We start from the raw sequence: 22,073 nt of genomic DNA, 5'->3' as shown, positions 1-22,073 counted from the left end.
AATGTATAAACAGTGAAGGGAGCTGGCTGGTTCAGTTGCATGCCGCTATTATTCCTACGTTTCAAACTCTTGCCTGCAGATATTATCCCCTTCACGAAATCTATGTCTATTTTTTTGTATATGAAATACATTGTGACAAGTTCAGAAACTATGCAGAAATAACATATAAATAAGCATAGCCTACATTGTGCACCTTGTTCACTTATTTAACCGTATATATTAAAAGGAATACAACTTCTAAGCAGCACCGTGTGTGGACTGAACTGAATGTAACAGGTGTTAAATACTGTTGTCCGTCGATAATGAAGACAAGGCGCGCAAAAGAGAGGTCGGGTAGTTTTTCTCAACGCTTTGCGATAATGTGTTGTCCCGTTACAACTCGATGCAATGGGTTTTCTGTGTTGGCCAATCATAATCGAACGCGCGTAGTGTACGCGGTAAAATTAGGCTTGTGCTAGTTTTTTTTCCTCCAAAGGGGCGTTTTTTTTCAAGCCATCTTGACTGAATATCTAGCTATATCCCAAGGTAGCTAGCTAGCTACATCAATCTGACACATCTTACATTATTTTATGTACCATTTAGTGTAGGTATTTCAAGTTGAAGACGTCTAAATCACAGATATGTAAGGAGGTCGAGTTTGAGCATTTGTCCGAAGTCACCATGGAGGACTGAAGTGCTGAAGATGACGCTGTCGCCCCTGAAATTACCGGGTAGCAATGGCATAGCTTGTTACTAGCATGTCGGTCGTATTTCAACATTAGTTAGCTAACGTTATCTTTCTCTGGCTCGCGCATATCATAGGATCACGTTAAACAAGGTAAACACTTCCGACATTTTGGCTGACTTGTTTGTTTTTGCTTCATAAAATATGGCGCTCGTCATGTCGAGCTAAATGTGCCCTGTGCAAGCTAGCTATCAAATAGTAACGTTAGCTAGTTAAAACGTTAGCTAGCGTTAGAGTTGTGTTTGAAGGGTCTGTAGCCTGCGTACACATACGAGGACACACATTGCGGCATTCTAGCCGACATGATACTTGTAGTTGTGCACAGTGTTAACCCAGCAATAGTGCCACGGTTATGTTGTTGCTTATCAGTTCACAATAATAGTGACTGCAAATGTTGTATGGATAAAATGGCTGACAGTCGGGTCGGTTTGGTATTTAGCGCCCTGCAACCCAACTATGTGAGTAGAAAAATAGAAGATACGAGCAGTTGATTGGTTACATATAGATGTGTGGAATTTTCTCGAGCTGTGATTGGATGTAAACTAGGGTGTTATGTTAGAGGTGCAGCATATAAACTGCTGTCATTTTTATTTATTTAACCAGGCAAGTCAGTTAATTAAGAACAAATTCTTATTTACAATGAACATTGGGTTAACAGCCTTGTTCAGGGGCAGAACGACAGACTTTTACCTTGTCAGCTCGGGGATTCGATCTAGCAGCCTTTCGGTTACTGGCCCAACGCTCTAACCCCTAGGCTACCTGCCGCCCCGTAATTATACCTCAGTGACTATAATAGCTACCAAATTGCTTTTAGTGTTTTTCTGATATGAGATGAATCAATGTGATAATTTGTTTGATTGCAAATCAGTAGTAAAATCAGTAGGCCTAATGTCTCTTCTGCTGTGTGGTTATTGGTTATTTCCATGTGAAAGGTCCCAGGAGCACGAACATGTGAAGTTCATAAGAGCATGTCAAATTGGGTGTCAAATGAAAGCTAAGAGTCTATCTATTAGACTTTAAGGCATATATACATTATCTTCAGAGAGTATTCACACCCCTTGACTTTTTCCACACTTTGTGTTAGTCTGAATTTTTAAATTGATTAAATGTAGATGTTTTGTCACTGGCCCACACACAATACCCCATAATGTCAATGTGGAATTATGTTTTTTCGAAATTTTTACAAATTAATAAAAATGAAAAGCTGAAATGTCTTGAGTCAATAAGTATTTGACCCCCTTTGTTATGGTAAGCCTAAATAAGTAAAGGAGTAAAAATGTGCTTAACGAGTCACATAAGTTTCATGGTCACTCTGTGCAATAATAGTGTTTTTTTAATGACTACCTCTGTACCCCACACATTCAATTATCTGTAAGGTCCCTCAGTTGAGCAGTGAATTTCAAACACTGATTCAACCACAAAGACCAGGGAAGTTTTCCGATGCCTAGCAAAAAAGGGCACCTATTGGCAAATGAAAAAAGCAGACATCGAATATATGTTTGAGCATGGTAAAGTTAYTAATTACACTTTGGATGGTGTATCAAAATACCCAGTCACTACAAAGATACAGGCGTCCTTCCTAACTCCGCTGCCGGAGCGGAAGTATGCCAGTCAGGGATTTCACCATAAGGCCAATGGGTGACTTTAAAACCGAGATGGATCAACAAAATTGTAGTTACTTCACAGTACTAACCTAACTGACATAATTAAAAGAAGGAAGCCTGTACAGAATACAAATATTCCAAAACATGCATCCTGTTTGCAGCAAGGCACTAAAGTAATGCTGCAAAAAAATGTGGCAAAGCAATTCATTTTTTGTCCTGAATACAAATTGTCAAGTTCGAGGCAAATCCAATACATCACATTACTGAGTACCACTCTCCATATTTTCAAGCATATTTAAGGACTGTGGAGTTTTTCAGGAGAAAAAAAAGAAACAGAATGGAACTAAGCACAGGCAAAATCCTAGAGAAAAAACCTGGTTCAGTCTGCTATCCACCAGACACTGGGAGATGAATTCACCTTTCAGCAGGACAGTAACCTAAAACACAAGGCCATATCTACACTGGAGTTGCTTACCAAGAAGACAGTGAATGTTCCTGAGTGGCCAAGTTACAGGTTTGACTTAAATCTATGGCAAGACCTGAAAATGGTTGTCTAGCAATGATCAATAAACAATAAACATGATCAATAAACACAGAGCTTGATGAAGTTTGAAAAGAATAATGAGCAAATGTTGCACAATTCAGGTGTGAAAAGCTCTTGAACCCAGAAAGACTTAGCTGTAATTGCTGTCAAAGGGGCTTCTACAAAGTATTGACTCAGGGGTGTGAGTACTTATGTATATTAGATATTATTGTATACTGAACAAAAATATAAATGCAACATGTAAAGTGTTGGTCCCATGTTTCATGAGCTGAAATAAAAGATCCCAGTAATGTTCCGTAAGCACAAAAAGCTTATTTCTCTCCAATTTTGTGCACACATTTGTTTATATCCCTGTTAGTGAGCATTTCTCCTTTGCCAAGATAAGCCATCCACCTGATGGGTGTGACATATGAAGAACCTAATTAAACAGTATGATCATTACACTGGTGCACCTTGTGCTGGTGACAATAAAAGGCCACTCTAAAATGTGCAGTTTATCACATTACACAAGTTTTGAGAGTGAGTGCAATTGGCATGCAGGCTGCAGGAATGTCTGCCAAAGCTGTGTTTACTTATTTAAGTAGGCAAGTCAGTTAAGAACAAATATTTTTTTTACTGACAGCCTACCCCAGCCAAACCCTAACAACACTGGGTCAATTGTGCACCTCCCTATGGGACTCCCAATCACAGCTGGTTGTGATACAGCTTGGAATCGAACCACGGTCTGTAGTGATGCCTCTAGCACTGAGATGCAGTGCCTTAGACCACTGCACCACTCAGGAACCCTCTGTTGCCAGAGCATTGAATGTCCATTTCTCTTCCATTATCCACCTCCAATGACGTTTTAGAGAATTTGGCAGTACGTCCATCCGGCCTCACAACTGCAGACCATGTGTAACCACGTCACGCCAGGACCTCGACATCCCCTTTTGTGGGGAAAAACGAATTCTGATTCGCTGGGCCTGGCTCCCCAGTGTGTGGGCCTGGCTCCGCAGTGGGTGGGCCTGGCTCCTCCGTGGGTGGGCCTATGCCCTCCCGGACCCTTCCATGGCAACACCCCTGCCCAGACATGTGAAATCTATATATTAGGGCCTAATGAATTCATTTCACTTGACTGATTTCCTTATATGACCTGTAACTCAGTAAAATCGTTGAAATTGTTCCATATCTATTTTTGTTCAGTATATTTCATTTTCAATACATTAGCAAACATTTCTAGAAACGTTTTCATTTTGTCGTTATGGGTTATGTGTAGATGGGTGAGATTATTATTTTTTTTAATCCATTTTGAATTCAGGCTGTAACGCAACAAATGTGGAATAAGTCAAGGGGTATGAAGACACTATACATTGTTCAACCATTTTCAATCCCCAAAATTATAATGGAATAATTAAAGCCTTTGATTTCTTAGAAAACATCTACCAGAAAAAGTCTTAAAAGGTATTAGAAATGAAACACAATTTTGAAGTAAAGAGTGGCACAGCAGTCTAAGGCACTGCACTTAGTTCTAGAGGTGTTACTACAGACCCTGGTTCGATCCCGGGCTGTATCACAACTGGCCGTGATAGTGAGTCCCATAGGGCGGCGCACAATTGGCCCAGCGTTGTCCAGTTTAGGGGAGGGGTAGGCTGTCATTGTAAAATAAGAATTTGTTCTTAACTGACTTGCCTAGTTAAATAAAAAGACCCTTGCCAACTAATACCAAGAGTTATATTTAGATTAGGATATGTTTTTTTTGCCTTCTGTAAGTTTAAGAAACATTGCCTTGTGTCTTGAATATCCGTTACCAAAAACCCACATATCTTTAAGATAATTTCAAATTTCTCTCCCTCATGAGGGAGGATAAAGAAAATTATCAGAAGGAACAAGTAAAAGTAGTGTTTAGTGTGTTTAGTAGTGTTTAGTAGTTTAGTAATGTTCAATTAGTGTTTTTACTAATTCAAATTTAGTTTATGAATTAGTAAGTGATTTAAACTCAATTCTGTTACTAAATCAGTAACAGAATTTCCCCAAAAATTGTTAACGGAATTTCTGCAATTGATTTGGCTACAATGGGAATATCATAATAGTCAAACCACATTTGGGTGACCTGCTACTGTCCTCCCTTCCACTGGCATACTGTTATGTTCAGCAGAACTGTTTTCTTTCTCTTTCTGTCGCCTGGTGGTCAAAGCAAGAGTGTGAAAAGTCTGGACAACCACTCACTCACATACATTTTTCTTACTGGTACTTACCCCATGAGCCCCTCTTTCTATTTACTGTAACCAGCCCTTTACCACCACTTTACCACTAACCAGCCCTGTAACCACTGAGCACCGACATCCACGGACGTTGAAAAGTAGTTGAAATTTGGTCAATCCACCCTGAACTTGATTTCAACATCCACAGACGTCTGGACCGGCCTTGATTTGGCCCAAACATAGACGTCCATGATTGGTTCAGATTTGGTCCGGAACAAATCTGAACCAATCATAGACGTCTAGTTTTCACAAGTTTGGACAGTACAGTATAGTAGAGCACAGTACAGTTAAGAAAGTAGTACATTACATTACAGTACAGTAGAACACAGTACAGTAAAGAAAAGTAGAGTACAGTCCTGTAGAGTAGAGGTCTGTACTGTACACAGTAGAGCACACAGCATGGGTAGGTTACACTATAATGTATTTTATTGAACTATACTTTACTGTACTCTACTGTATGGTACTGAACTGTACTCTACTTGACTATACTCCACTGTTCTGTACTTTGATCTCCAAACTTGTGAAACATAGAGGTCTGTGATTGGTTCAGATTTGGTCCGGACCAACCAAATTTGGTCTTGATTGGTGGCGGAGCTCATTAAAATAATAGCCAATGTGTAGATTAATACCCAAATATGCAAAGGAGGATATTAAATATTTCTAAGTTTGTTTACCTATTTAGGATACATCACCATGAACTATACATAATTATGCATTTCTGTATAGTACAGATCAGGGACCCATGATGAAATTCCGTTTCTGCAATTCTGTTACCGGGTGTAAATCTACTTCACTTACTGTAGTTTAATTACCAAAGACATGTTTTCAAACTCAGGGTGTCATGTCATAGCAGACATCATTGAATCTTAACTCAGAGCAGATATTTAAAAGTTTTTTTGACAATGTTGTCACGTAAAAAGCAAGGGAGATTTTACAGAAATTCTGTTACCAAACTTTGCATCTGCACAGATCTTCCATTAAATATTTTTGTAAAAATGTCAGTGTAAAAGTTGCAGAGTTGTATGGGTTGTTATACTTTGAAATTAATGTTTTTTTGTTTGGCATACATTTTAAATGTTTACCATGTTGTGCTGCTGTCATGTTGTGCTGCTACCATGTTGTTGTCATGCTGTGTTGCTACCATGCTATGTTTACCATGCTATGTTTTCATGTGTTGCTACCTTGCTATGATGTTGTCTTAGGTCTCTCTTTATGTAGTGTTGTGTTGTGTCTCTTGTCGTGATGTGTGTTTTGTCCTATATTTTTTATTTAATTATTTATTTTTAATCCCAGCCCCCGTCCCCCACAGGAGGCCTTTTGCCTTTTGGTAGGCTGTCATTGTAAATAAAAATGTGTTCTTAACTGACTTGCCTAGTTAAATAAAGGTTAAATAAAAATGAAAAATCTGAGTCTCAGTACAATTACCGTTGAATTGCCCTATTTTGACCAGAAAATGTCATGTGCATGTTCCTGTGAATCTCTCTTGCACAAACTTGCAGCAGGCTGGCACTGGTGAGTGCATTAGCTACTGTATGTTGATAAGTTGGTGTTTGACTGTTTCAAATATCCTCTGATGGGTTGTCTTCCTTATCTCACATACATCTAAGTTATAGTCTCTCTATCCTATTGTGCTATGTAATCATCATTCATGACATTTCAAATGAAGGATACCTTCTAATTAGTTCCTCTATTGACTTATTGTGCAATTCAGAATTGAACAACAGATTAGTTTTCTCTTTCTTTTGCTTAACTCCACCCTCTCCATTCTAGGAAACTAGTGCAAACCCCCATGAGGAGGCTGCGGCGGCGGGGATGCAGTGCTGGAGAAGTTGGGCTTGAGATGGGCCGGGGCCGGGGAAGGGGAAGGGGAAGGGGAAGGGGCAGGGTCTCCAGTGTTCGGCCGCGGCCGCCTTCCCCCTATAGACTGCAACTATCTCCATCTAGAGAGACTTTGACATATGCTCAGGCCCAGAAGATGGTGGAGGTGGACCTGGATGGAAGGCTTCACAGGATCAACATCACAGACCCTCTGCCAGTCATCACAGAGGACGAGATGATGGCTCAGGACATTGTTGAGTGCAACAGTAACAAAGAGAACAGCGAACAAACCCAGAGCAGAGCCAGACCAGGGCGCAAACCTCCCAACCCAAAGGGCCGCMGGAGGGARAGCAAAACCTCATCTMACCWGAGCCGACGTTCTGGCRGTCRGCARYACACKCAAAGCSAMACCRATYCYTCCCARCACCCTTCYCMCCAAAGCCCTCTCCCYGAGCCMACCTTCCGCGTGCTKGACTSCCYGTGTCCTTYAGMCRCACCTCCCCTMCCTGYGGCCTACTACCGKTTCRTAGAGAAGTCAGGRGAGGAGCAGGACTGTGAGGCAGAGTACGACATGGACGAGGAGGACCTGGCCTGGCTGGAGATGGTCAATCAAAAGAGGGTGTCTGATGGCCATGCCTCCGTCTCCCCGGATACCTTTGAGCTGCTGATCGACCGTCTGGAGAGGGAGTCCATCCTGGAGTCACGGAGCCAGGCCCTGTCCCAGAGTGCCATAGACGAGGACGCCTTCTGCTGCGTCTGCCTGGACGACGAGTGTCTCAACAGCAACGTCATCCTGTTCTGTGACATCTGCAACCTGGCCGTCCACCAGGAGTGCTACGGCGTGCCCTACATCCCTGAGGGCCAGTGGTTGTGCCGCTGCTGTCTGCAGTCCCCCTCACGCCCCGTGGACTGTGTGCTCTGCCCCAACCGGGGAGGTGCCTTCAAACAGACTAGCGATGGACGCTGGGCCCACGTAGTCTGTGCCATATGGATCCCAGAGGTGTGCTTTGCCAACACGGTGTTCCTGGAGCCCGTGGAGGGGGTGAAAAACATCCCCCCAGCCCGCTGGAAGCTCACCTGCCACCTGTGCAAGCAGAAAGGCTGGGGCGCGTCCATCCAGTGCCACAAGGCCAACTGTTACCGGGCCTTCCATGTCACCTGTGCCCAGAAGGCTGGCCTCTTCATGAAGATCGACCCGGTCCGAGAGACCGGGGTCAATGGAACCACCTTCTCTGTAAAGAAAACTGCCTTCTGTGAGAATCACTCCCCGGTCGGGTTAAGGCGAGATGGGTCTGGTGATGTGGAGGGGAGGCTTGTGGGAGGAAGGGGGAACAGAGGTCAAAGGTCATACACTCAGAGCCCCCTGGCACTACCCAGTAAAAAGACTCCCAAGGGCCAGAAGAAGAAGAAAGGTCAGACGACCCGTCGCTCCGCTGTGCCTGTACTGCTGGTTCCTCAGATCCCCTCTCACAGGTCAGCCCTCCCACACCCCTTCTACCAACACAACACTCCCAGTAGAATTTTTCTCTTTGTCTTCTTACTACCGGTATATTTGCTTTGAGTAATATTCAGTTTAGAGAGCACATTTTTATAGCCTAATAATAATGTATGTTTAATGGAACAGTACAACTGCCTTGTACTAACAATTAATACACTATCTATACAGTGGGAAGATGCCAAAATATGAATAACAGTTATTGCAATGTCATGAACAGGCTGAACAAGATTTGCACTGGGGTTGCTGTCCAGAGGAAGAACCAGTTCATGCAGAGGCTTCACAACTACTGGCTGCTGAAACGTCAATCCCGAAACGGCATGCCTCTCATCCGGCGCCTGCACTCGCATCTGCAGGCTCACAAGACTGCTGAGCAGGTCAGGAAAATAGAGGGGGGGAGGGGGGGCTTAATGTCAATTATAGATCTCGTGTTGATAGTGAAATGTAAAATGTGTGTTTGCATGTGTTCAGAGGGAGCCTGATGAGAAGCTTAGTGCGGCAAGGGAGGAGCTACGGTACTGGCAGAAGTTGCGGCAGGACCTGGAGAGAGCCCGGCTCCTGGTGGAACTCATTCGCAAGAGAGAGCGACTAAAGAGAGAGCAGGTACTTTTGTCAGTCGGGGGAGGCCATGATTTTACATACTGTATAATCGTGAGTTACCATTTGCATATAACGTATGAAATTAATGCATTTTTACAATCACTGTATCTGTCTAATTGCTTTCCTTAAATTACTCTGCACCCTTTCATATGACCTCTTTCTCTCCCCCTCTTTCATTCTCCCTCCAGATGAAACTTCAACAGGCTGCTCTGGAGCTGAAGTTGACCCCTGCGTTAATACTGCTGCGCTCCACCCTGGACCAGCTTCAGGAGAAGGACACGGCACAGATCTTCTCTCAGCCTGTCAATCTAGCAGAGGTTAGTAGAGCTAGATCAGTTGGTCTTTTTTGCATTGCTTTACAATTCAGCCTCTAGCAATGCTTTTCTCACCTGCTTCTTTCTTGAAAAGTTTGTTCGCTTGTATGTTTTTAATTGAAGGTCCCGGACTATCTGGAGTTCATCTCCACGCCCATGGACTTGTCCAGCATGCGTGCCAAACTGGAGGCCCATGCTTACTGCTCCATTGCAGACCTGGAGGGCGACTTCAACCTCATGGTGTCCAACTGCCTGAGGTACAACTCCAAGGAGACCGCGTTCCACCGAGCCGCCCTGCAACTGCGGGAGGTGGGAGGGGCCGTCCTCCGCCACGCCCACAGACAGGCCCAGAGCATCGGGTTGGACCCCAGCACGGGCATGCACCTCCCAGACTTTCCCAACATGCACGGCTTCTACCAATGCACCTGGGAGGACGGTGAGCACAGCTCACAGGTTGGGTTGGCCGTGGAATGGCGTTCAGAGAATAAAGCTTCACAATCATAACTCATGTCCCTCTTCTCTTTCTCCTCTTTTTGTGTTCTCTCGACAGTGGACTCTCTCCTGAACCCAGACAACAGGCTCCACCTGTCCACAGAGGAGCAGCTGAAGGCCCTGCTGGAGAAGCTGGACGTGGTGACGTCCATGCGCTCCAGTGGAGGGAGAACCAAACGCATCCGGCTGTTGCGCAGAGAGATCAACATGATCGGGCACAAGCAGCAGCGCTCACAGTCTCTCAATGGGAAAGAAGAAGAAGTTGAGGAAGAGGGAGAAGAAGAAAAGGGAGAGAAGGGCAATGTGGAGAACGGTCCTTTAACATCAGCCTCTACCCCGGGGACAGGTAAGAGAAGGGATTTACTTTTATTGTTGCTTTCCAACCCTACTAATCTTTCTAGAATTGATGTGTTAGTCAAATTATTGATTTGTTGTTGTGCAATTCTGATTTGATTACCCTAAAGCAGGTATTCCCAAACTGGGTGAGGTACGCGCAATGTCGTCGGGGGTACGCCAAATAAAAATGTGATTCACATTTTTATTTTTCTAATTTCGAAAGAATTATATATTTTTCGCATTTTTTTTCCTTCACATTTTCAACAGTACATTTATATTTTCCAACAGTGCTATACATTTTGGTGAGTTTTTTTTCTCACCTGAGTAGCATCGTTTCATTGCCAAAAATGTTATTAAACCATCTAGTGTTCAGTGAAATAATAACACAATGTCAAATACAGGTAGCCTTGTCAAATAATTAACATGCAATCACATTAACCGTTACTCTTGCGCAGACATTTAGAAACAAAACATGACAATTTGAAAAATAAGCCACAGGAGTTTTCTGAGCGAGAATAAAGACGACTTTTGAGTAGTAAGACATGTATAAAAGCAGCAGATACCATTAATAATAAGGGGCTAGAAGAGTCTTATATGGTGAGCTACCGAGTGGATAGGACAGGCAAGCTCCGTACTATTGTGGAGGACTTAATTCTTCCTGCTGCCGTCGATATGGCTGGGACAATGCTGGGGGAAAAGGGCAAAAAAACTATATAGACAATGCCTTCATCAAACAACACTGTTTCACGACGCATCAGTGACATGGCAGGAGATGTTTTGAAACAATTACTGCTTCGCATACAAGCCATTGAATTCTATGCGTTACAGCTGGATGAATCAACAGACGTGGCGGGCCTGGCACAGCTCCTGGTATATGTCCGTTACGTTTATGGGGGGTCAATTAAGGAATACATCCTTTTCTGCAAACCATTGGAAACCAGGACAACAGAAGAGGATATGTTTAATGTACTGGACAGCTTTGTGACATCAAATGGACTTTGGTGGTCAAGATGTGTTGGTATCTGTAATGATGGCGCAAAAGCCATGACAGGGAGACATAGTGGATTGGAAACGCGTGTGCAAGCAGTTGCTCCCGACGCCACTTGAGTACACTGCAGCATCCACCGAGAGGCTCTTGCTGCCAAGGGAATACCTGACAGCTTGAAAGACGTTTTGGACACTACAGTGAAAATGGTTAACTTTGTTAAAGCAAGGCCCCTGAACTCTCGTATATTTTCTGCATTATGCAATGATATGGGCAGCTGTGTGAACACAAAAGAGGTTGACTGCTGACACTGTTCAGAGGTGCTAAGTAATGTCGGTAGGCAAACATTGACAATCCTACCGGTGTGTCTGAGCTTTAACAAAGTGATAAATGCATGTTTCCTTCTTGTAGATGACTCTCCACCAACACTAGAGCCTTCATGCCCAGTGTCGTCCCCACTGCCAGGAGATGCCCCACCTGAACCACCCTTACTGGGCCTAGTGACCACAGGGCAAAGGTCACCAGGGCGCTCCTACAAGCGCCAGAGATCCTCCCGTAGTGGGGGCAACGGGCGGAGCGATGATGATGCTGAAGTTGGGGAGACACTGACACTGTGCAAACAGGAGGAGGCTTCTCAAGAGGTCTCTCCTTTGGAGACTCCCAGTCCTCCCATTAACGCCTGTCCTTTGGTTGGAGTTGGCCGTCGTACATCCGTTCTGTTCAAGAAAGCTAAAAATGGAGCGAGACTGGCAAAGATTAGAGCAGCTCAGTTACAGTATGTAGGGACCACTGAGGGTAAAACCAATGGCTTGGACCGTACCCCCACCATTCCAAAACCTCCCAGTGTGACCGCCCTCTCCAACCCTGCCCCTCCTCCCACACCCTCCTCACCGTCATCCCACCACCTGAGGTCCAGAGGGTCCAACTCTGACAGCGAGGCAGACAAGCCCCTCCATCTCGTCAAAGAGGACGGTAGATATAAAACATTTAATTTACATTTGCTCTGTCATTTCATTCCAGCTCTATTTCGTATCGTCTGAGATCCCCAAAGATTGGAAAGTTGCCGCGGTCATCCCCCTAATCAAAAGGGGAGACACTCTAGACCCAAAGTGTTATAGACCTATATCCATCCTGCCCTGCCTTTCTAAAGTCTTCGAAAGCCAAGTTAACAAACAGATCGACCATTTCGAATCCCACCGTACCTTCTCCACTATGCAATCTGGTTTCCGAGCTGGTCATGGGTGCACCTCAGCCACGCTCAAGGTCCTAAACGATATCATAACCGCCATCGATAAAAGACAGTACTGTGCAGCCGTCTTCATCGACCTGGCCAAGGCTTTCGACTCTGTCAATCACCGCATTCTTATCGGCAGACTCAATAGCCTTGGCTTCTCAAATGACTGCCTCGCCTGGTTTACCAACTACTTCTCAGATAGAGTTCAGTGTGTCAAATTGGAGGGCCTGTTGTCCGGACCTCTGGCAGTCTCTATGGGGGTGCCACAGGGTTCAATTCTCGGGCCAACTCTTTTCTCTGTATACATCAATGATGTTGCTCTTGCTGCTGGTGATTCTCTGATCCACCTCTACGCAGATGACGCCATTCTGTATACATCTGGCCCATCTTTGGACACTGTGCTAACAAACCTCCAAATGAGCTTCAATGCCATACAACACTCCTTCCGTGGCCTCAACTGGTTTTAAATGCTAGTAAAACTAAGTGCATGCTCTTCAACCGATTGCTGCCCGCACCCTCCCGCCCGACTAGCATCACTACTCTGGACGGTTCTGACTTAGAATATGTGGACAACTACAAATACCTAGGTGTCTAGTTAGACTGTAAACTCTCCTTCCAGAGTCACATTAAGCATCTCCAATCCAAAATTAAATTAAATCTCGCAACAAAGCCTCCTTCACTCATGCTGCCAAACATACCCTCGTAAAACTGACTATCCTACCGATCCTTGACTTTGGCGATGCCATTTACAAAATAGCCTCCAACACTCTACTCGGCAAACTGGATGTAGTCTATCACAGTGCCATCCGTTTTGTCACCGAAGCCCCATGTACTACCCACCACTGCGACCTGTATGCTCTTGTTGGCTGGCCCTGACTTCATATTCGTCGCCAGACCCACTGGCTCCAGGTCTTCTATAAGTCTTTGCTAGGTAAAGCACTGCCTTATCTCAGCTCACTGGTCACCATAGCAACACCCACCCGTAGAACACGCTCCAGCAGGTATATTTCACTGGTCATCCCCAAAGCCAACACTTCCTTTGGTCGCCTTTCCTTCCAGTTCTCTGCTGCCAATGACTGGAACGAACTGCAAAAATCACTGAAGCTGGAGTCTTATATCTCCCTCTCTAACTTTAAGCATGAGCTGTCAGAGCAGCTTACCGATCACTGCACCTGTACACAGCCAATCTGTAAATAGCACACCCAACTACCTCATCCCCATATTGTTACTTATACTCTTGCTCTTTTGCACCCCAGTATCTCTACTTGCACATCATCATCTGCACATCTATCGCTCCAGTGTTAATGCTAAATTGTAATTATTTTTGCCTCTATGGCCAATTTATTGCCTTACCTCCCTACTCTTCTACATTTGCACACACATTACATAGATTTTTCTATTGTGTTATTGACTGTACGTTTGTTTATGTATAACTCTGTGTTGTTGTTTTGTCACACTGCTTTGCTTTATCTTGGCCAGGTCACAGTTCTAAATGAGAACTTGTTCTCAACTGGCCTACCTGGTTAAATAAAGGTGAAAAAAAAAGAAAAGCTGTATGTGATTGTATTAACAAGTTATTACTTGTTATAAAGGAAAACATGTCTTCACCCTTTATTTGTGAGGGTTGAATACGGGAAGAGAGGGTAGATAATGATGATGATATCAATTAACAGAATTTGTATTCTACTAGGCTTGACAAATGGGCTAGGAAAGCACAAAGAGGACTCCTCAGACCCACCATCCAATGACCAAAAACACAGGTGAGAATCTCTCTGAACACCTGATGCTCTGATATTCAAGGTGTTATATATATTTTGAAATATTATGCATCTTCCCTTTTGTTCTGTCTATGGATGTAGTGACCCCCTGCTACCCAAACGCAGTCGTGGTAAACCAGCTCTGGCTAAAGTCCCAGAGAGGCAGAATGGAGGCTCAGGTGAGTGTGTCCAGGCACCACATACCTTAGGGTCAGACATAATAGCTATGTTTTCGCAAATATGGATGTATACAGTCGGGTGGAAAATGATTGGCACCCTTGATAAAGATGAGCAAAAAATACTGTATAAAATAAAGAATACAAATACCAAGCTATATTGTATGCTACATTTTTTGGTGGAAATTATATTATTTTATACTAATACAATTGCTCAGAGAAAAGGTAATACTTTTTTTCTCTCTCAAAGATAGGGGTCAACATGATTGCCACCTCTTAGGAGTGTTATAAATAAAATCTGCATTAACATTCTACTTTTTAAATGTAATCTCAGTTTAAGGAACCGTATTGTGGCCTTCCATGGCTTCTTGTTTCACTGGGGTATAAAAATTAGGTAACACCCATGTAAAATCCCTTTGTCAACAATCACCATGGAAAAAGGCAAAGAACTTACAAATGAAAAGAGACACATTTTGGTTGGCCTTCAGGCAAAAATATTTTTTGCTAAAAAAACAATAATACACTTATTAAAGGTCAACTTCCCATGAAAACCAACTTCTCCTTTTGAAAATGGACTATGTTGCATCTTTATGAGTCAGAAACATTTATTCTAGTTTCAAAATTGACTACAAAGTTTAAATAGGATGATTTTGGTCATCACATCATAATTTACTTGAGGGTTTGGATTACAATTATGTCAACAATTCATGCCCCTTTTGCCTATAAAGACGTAGGGGGCACCGTGTTTTCCGGGAAAGACTGGGCGAGTTCGCTTTGCATGGCCCCGTGCTCTGGGCGGGTGCAGACCTCATCTTAGGAGCACCAATGGAATGGTCGAAAATGAGCAGAGGCCATGCAAAGGCCATCACCAGGCCATGCAAAACAAATTCCACAGACAACACGTGTATCTTTGGCAGTAGCTTGATGTGCAATGCTCATGTCCTACCCATGCCCGCAACATTTAGGCCCTACCATACCCATGCCCGCAACGTTTAGGCCCTACCATACCCATGCCCGCGACGTTTAGGCCCTACCATACCCAGGACCGCGACGTTTAGGCCCTACCATACCCAGGACCGCGACGTTTAGGCCCTACCATACCCAGGCTGCCGACGTTTAGGCCTACCATACCCAGGCCGTGACGTTTAGGCCCTACCATACCCAGGCCCGTGCGTTTGGCCCTACCATACCCAGGCCCGTGACGTTTAGGCCCTACCATACCCAGGCCCTGTGAGTTTAGGCCTACCATACCCAGGCCCGTGACGTTTAGGGCCTACCATCCCCCAGGCCCGTGACGTTTAGCGCCTACCTAACCAGGCCCGTGACGTTTAGGCCCTACCATACCCAGGCCCGTGACATTTAGGCCCTACCATACCCAGGCCCGCCACGTTTAGGCCCTACCATACCCAGGCCCGCCACGTTTAGGCCCTACCATACCCAGGCCCGCCACGTTTAGGCCCTACCATACCCAGGCCCGATTTGCTTCTGCCAAATGTACGACCCAAATCAGAAAGAACTTCCTCCTTTAGTAAATCCATTGCCTGCTCCTCTCTGTCTGTCGCTCGCTCCCTAGTTGCAACGCGCTCTGCTCATGGTGCTCTGAGTCGCCATAGCAACGTCTTCGCTTGGGCTGCTCTGCTCAATGAAGAGAGATGAGAGAGTAGTTAGCTGTAGCTACTTTTCGTCATTCTAAACTCTGACAAAACTCAAGGACCATCTCGCCATCTCTCCTGTCTTATATTTGATGAGGTTGAAGCACTTCTGACACCACGTTATGATCTTAGTCAGAGCATGAGCAAATGGCTCTGCTTCAAAATGTTAGTGATCAATTTAGTGATGCCTTGCCCGTACCCTAGTTATTGATGAAAAACACTGGCCTTACCAGCCCTAACCCGGTGCATAATGTTGGGATCTGTCAGGCTCGGGTTGGATAGCAGAGCACTGATGCACATATTGATCAGGAAATAGCTACTCTAGTGAAAATGGGCTTCCATAGAAGTTGTTCAACAATCAGATGTCCAGGAAAGGTATTACAGCCAATGCTAGCTACAAGTTTTGCTGGCTGTCAACCAACAAACGTAAGACCGTGCCTGGTGTCGTTGCTGACGGTGAGTTGGTTACACTAGCTAGCTACATTATTTGATTATTCTAGCGAGTAGCAAGGTGTTGTAGAACGAGTGTCTCAAGAAACACATTCCAGACACTAGTTCTTGCTATCTTGGCATAGCTGTGATTTGACGGAGAAATATCAGCTAGCTAACATGAAAGCAACCAACAAATGTAAATGCCTGGAGTCTGCTAAACGGCATTGGCACTTGGAATGAACCAGTGCTTTGGTCAGATGACATGAAAATTGAGCTCTTTGGCCACGCACACCAGTGGTGGGTTTGGTGTGAAAAAAAATACATCTTTTATGCAGAAAATAACCTCATACCTACTGTAAAATCTGGTGGTATTTGATGTTCTGGGGCTATTTTGCTTCCGGTGGTCCTGGGACCCTTAAAGGTCAATGGCATCATGAACTTTACCAAGTACCAGGACATTTTAGCCAATAACCCTGTTGCCCCTGCCAGGAGGCTAAAACTTAGCCGCAGGTGGACCTTCCAGCAAGACAATAACCCCTAGTACACATCAAATTCCACAAAGAAATGGAAGATTCGGTATGGAAGAATAGTCTAAGATCCCTCCCAATGCGTTCCACAATCTCATAAAACCTTTTAGAAAAAGGTTCAGTGCCGTTATCATCGCAAGAGGAGTTTTGCAGAGTATTGAAAACAGTGGTGCCAATTTTGATATTTTTCAAATAATTTTTTTGTATTACTTGTTCAACAAAATCTCTCTCTGAGCAGTTGTATTAGTATAAAATAATTGTATTATTTATTTTAGTCTTTTTTGCTCATCTTTATCAAGGGTGCCAATCATTTTGGACCTGACTGTACATTTTAGAAAATTCTATAAAATTATAGAATTCATGATATATAAAAAATAAATAAATGGAGTTAAACTTCCCTTGTCTTTGTCCTCAGGGATGAGTATGCTTTTGCCCTTTGAAAGTCAGACAGAGCTCACACCACTGGACCTGGTCTGGGCTAAGTGTCGTGGATATCCATCATACCCAGCAATGGTGAGAGAACATGAATGTCATTCATTCATTGCATGTATCTACAGTGCCTTCAGAAAGTATTCACACCCCTTCACTTTTTCCACATTTTGTTGTTACGGCCTCATTTTCAAATTAATTACATTTAGATTGTGTCACTGATCTACAAACAATACCCCATAATGTGAAAGTGGAATTATGTTTTTACATTTTTTTTCTTCTTCAAATTAATAAAACATTATAAGCTTAAATGTCTTGAGTCAATAAATATTCAACCCCTTTGTTTATGGCAAGCCTAAAAAAATATATGTATATTTTTAAACATTTGGTTGCAAATTTATAAAGAAAATACAACTGAAATATCACATTTGCCTAAGTATTCACACCCTTTACTCAGTACTAAGTTGAAGCACCTTTGTCAGCGATTAGGTATGCTATTAGTCTTTTTAGGTATGACGCTACAAGCTTGGCACACCTGTATTTGGGGAGTTTCTCCCATTCTTCTCTACAAATCCTCTCAAGCTCTGTCAGGTTGGATGAGGAGTGTCGCTGCACAGCTATTTTCAGGGCTCTCCGGAGATGTTCGATCGGGTTCAAGTCCGGGCTCTGGCTGGGCCACTCAAGGACATTCAGAGACTTGTCCTGAAGCTACTCCTGCTTTTTCTTGGCTGTGTGCTTAGGGTTGTTGTCCTACTCACTCTAGTCTGAGGTCCAGAGCAGTCTGGAGCAGGTTTTCATCAAGGATCTCTCTGTACTTTGCTCTGCTCATCTTTCCCTCAGTCCTGACTAGTCTCCCAGTCCCTGTCGCTGAAAAACATCCCCACAGCATGATGCTGCCACCACCATGCTTCACCGTAGGGATGGTGCTAGGTTTCCTCCAGACTTGGCATTCAGGCCAATATTGGTTTCATCAGACCAGAGAATGTTGTTTCTCATGGTCAGAGAGTCCTTTAGGTACCTCCAAGTGAGCTGTCATGTGTATTTTACTGAGGAATGGCTTTGTCTGGCCACTCTACCATAAAGGCTTGATTGGTGGAGTGCTGCAGAGATGGCTGTCCTTCTGGAAGGTTCTCCCATCTACACAGAGGAGCTCTGTCAGAGTGATCATCGGGTTCTTGGTCACCTCCCTGACCAAGGCCCATCTCCGGCGATTGCTCAGTTTGGCCGGGCGGCCAGCTCTAGAAAGAGTCTTGGTCGTTCCAAATTTCTTCCATTGAAGAATGATGGAGGCCACTGTGTTCTTGGGGACCGTCAATGCTGCTGAAATGTTTTGTTACCCTTCCCCAGATCTGTGCCTCGACACAATCCTGTCTCTGAGTTCTACAGATAATTACTTCGACCTCATGGCTTGGTCTTTGCTCTGACATTCACTGTCACTGTCTCATAGCAATGGGTCTGAATACTTATGTAAATAAGCTATTTCTGTTTTTTATTTTTAATACATTTGCACAAATTAAAAAAAAACTGTTTTCGCTTTGTCAAATATTTAATACATTTTAGAATAAGTCAAGGTGTCTGAATACTTTCCGCATGAACTCTCTCTGTGTAAAATAATGGTGTGTAACATGATTTTTGAATGACTACCCCATCTCTGTACCCCACGCATACAATTATCTGTAAGTTCCCTCAGTCGAGCAGTGAATTTCAAGCACAGATTCAACTACAAAGACCAGGGATGTTTTGTCAATGCCTTGTGAAGAAGGGCACCTATTGGTAGATGGGTAAATATCCCTTTGAGCATGGTGAAATTATTAATGACACTTTGGATGGTGTATCAATACACTCAGTCACTACAAAGATACAGGTGTCCTTCCTAACTCAATTGACGGAGAGGAAGGAAACCACTCAGGGATTTCACCATGGTGATTTTAAACCAGTTACAGAGTTAAATGGCTGTGATAGGAGAACTGAGGATGGCTCAAAAAGATTGTAGTTACTCCACAATACTAAGCTAATTGACAGAGTGAAAAGAAGGAAGCGTGTACTGAATAAAACATCTTCCAAAACATGCATCCTGTTTGCAATAAGGCACTAAAGTAATACTGCAAAAAATGTGGCAAATCCAATACAACACATCACCGAGTTCCACTCTCCATATTTTCAAGCATGGTGGTGGCTGCATCATGTTATGGGTATGCTTGTCATCCGCAAGGACTAGGGAGTTGTTTTAGGATTAAAATAAAAAGTCCCTGAGGTAAACCTGGTCTGCTTCCAACACATTGTGAGACAAATCCACCTTTCAGCAGGTCAATAACCTAATACGCCAGGCCAAACTGGAGTTACTTGCCAAGACATTGAATGTTTCTGAGGGGCTTATTTACAGTTTACTTAACTCGACTTGAAAATATATGGCAAGACTTGAAAATAGCTGTCTAGCAATGATCAACAACCAACATGACAGAGCTCGAAGAATTCTAAAAAGCATAATGAGCAGATATTGTACAATCCAGGCGTGGAAAGCTCTTAGAGACTTACCCAGAAAGACTCACAGCTGTAATTGCTGCCAAAGGTGATTCTAATATGTGTTGACTCAGGTGGTTGAATACTTATGTAATAAAAAATATATTTGTGTTTTGTCCATTTAATTAAAAAAAGAATGTACATTCTTCAACTCTGAAAATAGTATTTTGTGTAGATCGTTGTCACAACATGACAATTAAATACATTTTAATCTTACTTTGTCACACAACAAAATTTGAAAAAAGTCAAGGGGAGTGAACACTTTCTGAAGGCACTGCAATAGACTTGGCCTGATTTTCAAGAGTTTTTGGTTTGGCACGTAATGGTTGACAAGTTACCTCCTTTTAGATGTAGGCGAGTTTGACTTTACCAGTCGTTGTTGTAGCGCAGAGAGTAACAGGATACATAAACTGCCAATTGATTTCCCCAGGTTGTTGACCCTGACATGCCTCAGGAAGGGCTTCTTCACAACGGCATCCCCATCCCCGTGCCTCCTGGGGACGTGCTCAAACTGGGGGAGCGGAGGCAGAAGGCGACAGGGGAGAGGCACTACCTCGTGCTGTTCTTCGACACCAAAAGGACCTGGTAAGAAAGTAAAGATGAGTGTTCTGCTGAATGAAAATTCACATAGTTGCTGGATAGTTGATGTGTGTGTCTATTGATTCCCTGCTATTGTATCCAAAAAAAAACATTCCTTACCCTAGGACACTTTAACGGGTGACTATCCAGGAAAATAGAGCTGGTCTGAAGAGGTTTCCCTCCTATTGTATTTGTCGTTCTGTTGAACCTTCTTGCTGCATTTCAGGCAATGGCTGCCACGGGACAAGTTGCTGCCAATGGGGATGGATGACACAGTGGACAAACTGCGGCTGATGGAGGGCAAGAAGCCCAGCGTCCGCAAGTCTGTACACACGGCATACGACCGTGCCATGATACACCTGAACCACGTTATGAACCACGCCAAGGGGAACCTCAGTTTCAACCCCTCCAATTTCATATGAAGGATTTTTATCAGTGTGCAAATCCACCGCAATCTGTCTGGTTAGGAGGGATCAAACTAATAACAAAGAGCTTGAGTGAGAGAAGAACGACCTTATTTTCATTAATTCACCAGAAGGTGGACATGGAATTTGAGTGGTTTGATATACTTAAGTGAGTGATGGTCTGGTTGACTCTCATCTCTTCAGGTGAACATTATCATTTTGGAACTTGGGGGAAATGTGAGAGGAGTTCCTAAAAGACATGATAAAATGTGATTATTCATTGTGATTTAGATTTAAATGACTTTTACACAACCACTCCGTTGCAATGAGTCTAGTAATATTATGGTTGTTTTAGGCCAAGTGAATCAAGACATCAAGTAAATACATTGTATTTATTTTATCCTCAAAAGGGATTTGCCAGATTCAAAGCATATTCAGATTGTATTTGTCATTGAAATACCATGCTTCTTAAACATATTTTTACACATTGTGAAGCAATTTATTTGTTCATTTTTTTTTATTTATATGAAATGAAAATGGTGTGCTTGTTGCAGCTATTTGATGGAACATGAGGACTTTTGAATGTCTAGTCAGGACAATGGAGATGATGCTGTTTCTCACCGGTCATGTCAGCGGTCACTGCAACCACTTTTTTTTAACAAGGTCAATAATATTCTTTGCAAACCCTCCAATGACTTGAAAAGCACAATCTGTTAGTTAGAAAAGGTTTATAGAATATATGAGCTGTGAAGACATAGGTATAAAAAAAATGTGATATAACTCATGTGCATGTGTAGAAGCATATGCACATCATTTTGTATATATGTAAATGTCTGTGTTTATAATACACAAAGTAATTTAAGGAATGCAAAAAATCTAAATAGATTTTAATTTACATCGTGTGACAATTTGAAAGTGTTATTTAAAAATAAATATGGAAAAAGATTTATGTATGAAGCTCTGTAGCTATTTGTATCAGTGACAATACTTATTGAGATATCGGATAATGTGCTGTTGGCACAAAACCCTGTAGTTGTGTCGGCATAAAAGTGCACCAGCCTCCTAGACCGTTTGAGGTGGCAGAGGACTTCTGGATCTTGTCATTTGAATTGTACCACAAGATCTACAATCTGTCTGAAACAATATTTTCTCGCAAGAAATAAATTGTTTTAAATGGTTGTTTGTTCTCAGTCTCATGAAAGAATGACAAG

At 43.2% G+C, this 22,073-nt stretch overlaps 1 protein-coding gene across 2 annotated transcripts; it reads left to right on the top strand.

Moving 5' to 3' along the window:
- The first annotated feature begins 487 nt into the window (after positions 1-487).
- On the top strand, positions 488-22,041 carry brpf3a (bromodomain and PHD finger containing, 3a). Of its 2 annotated transcripts, XM_023996059.1 has the most exons (13): positions 488-817; positions 6,883-8,403; positions 8,646-8,802; positions 8,897-9,028; positions 9,214-9,342; positions 9,463-9,775; positions 9,890-10,177; positions 11,564-12,124; positions 14,077-14,146; positions 14,246-14,322; positions 17,346-17,443; positions 20,310-20,464; positions 20,685-22,041. In XM_023996059.1, the coding sequence occupies exons 2-13, from the start codon at positions 6,902-6,904 to the stop codon at positions 20,878-20,880; spliced, it is 3,678 nt and encodes a 1,225-aa protein (XP_023851827.1). In that variant the 5' UTR covers positions 488-817; positions 6,883-6,901; the 3' UTR covers positions 20,881-22,041. The 2 variants fall into 2 exon arrangements, with proteins under 2 accessions (XP_023851827.1, XP_023851828.1); XM_023996060.1 differs by lacking the exon at positions 11,564-12,124.
- Positions 22,042-22,073: the final 32 nt, after the last annotated feature.

Source organism: Salvelinus sp. IW2-2015, linkage group LG11, assembly GCF_002910315.2.
Source record: "Salvelinus sp. IW2-2015 linkage group LG11, ASM291031v2, whole genome shotgun sequence".
Taxonomy (NCBI): Eukaryota; Metazoa; Chordata; class Actinopteri; order Salmoniformes; family Salmonidae; genus Salvelinus; species Salvelinus sp. IW2-2015.
This window is presented reverse-complemented; position numbering and strand designations above follow the sequence as displayed.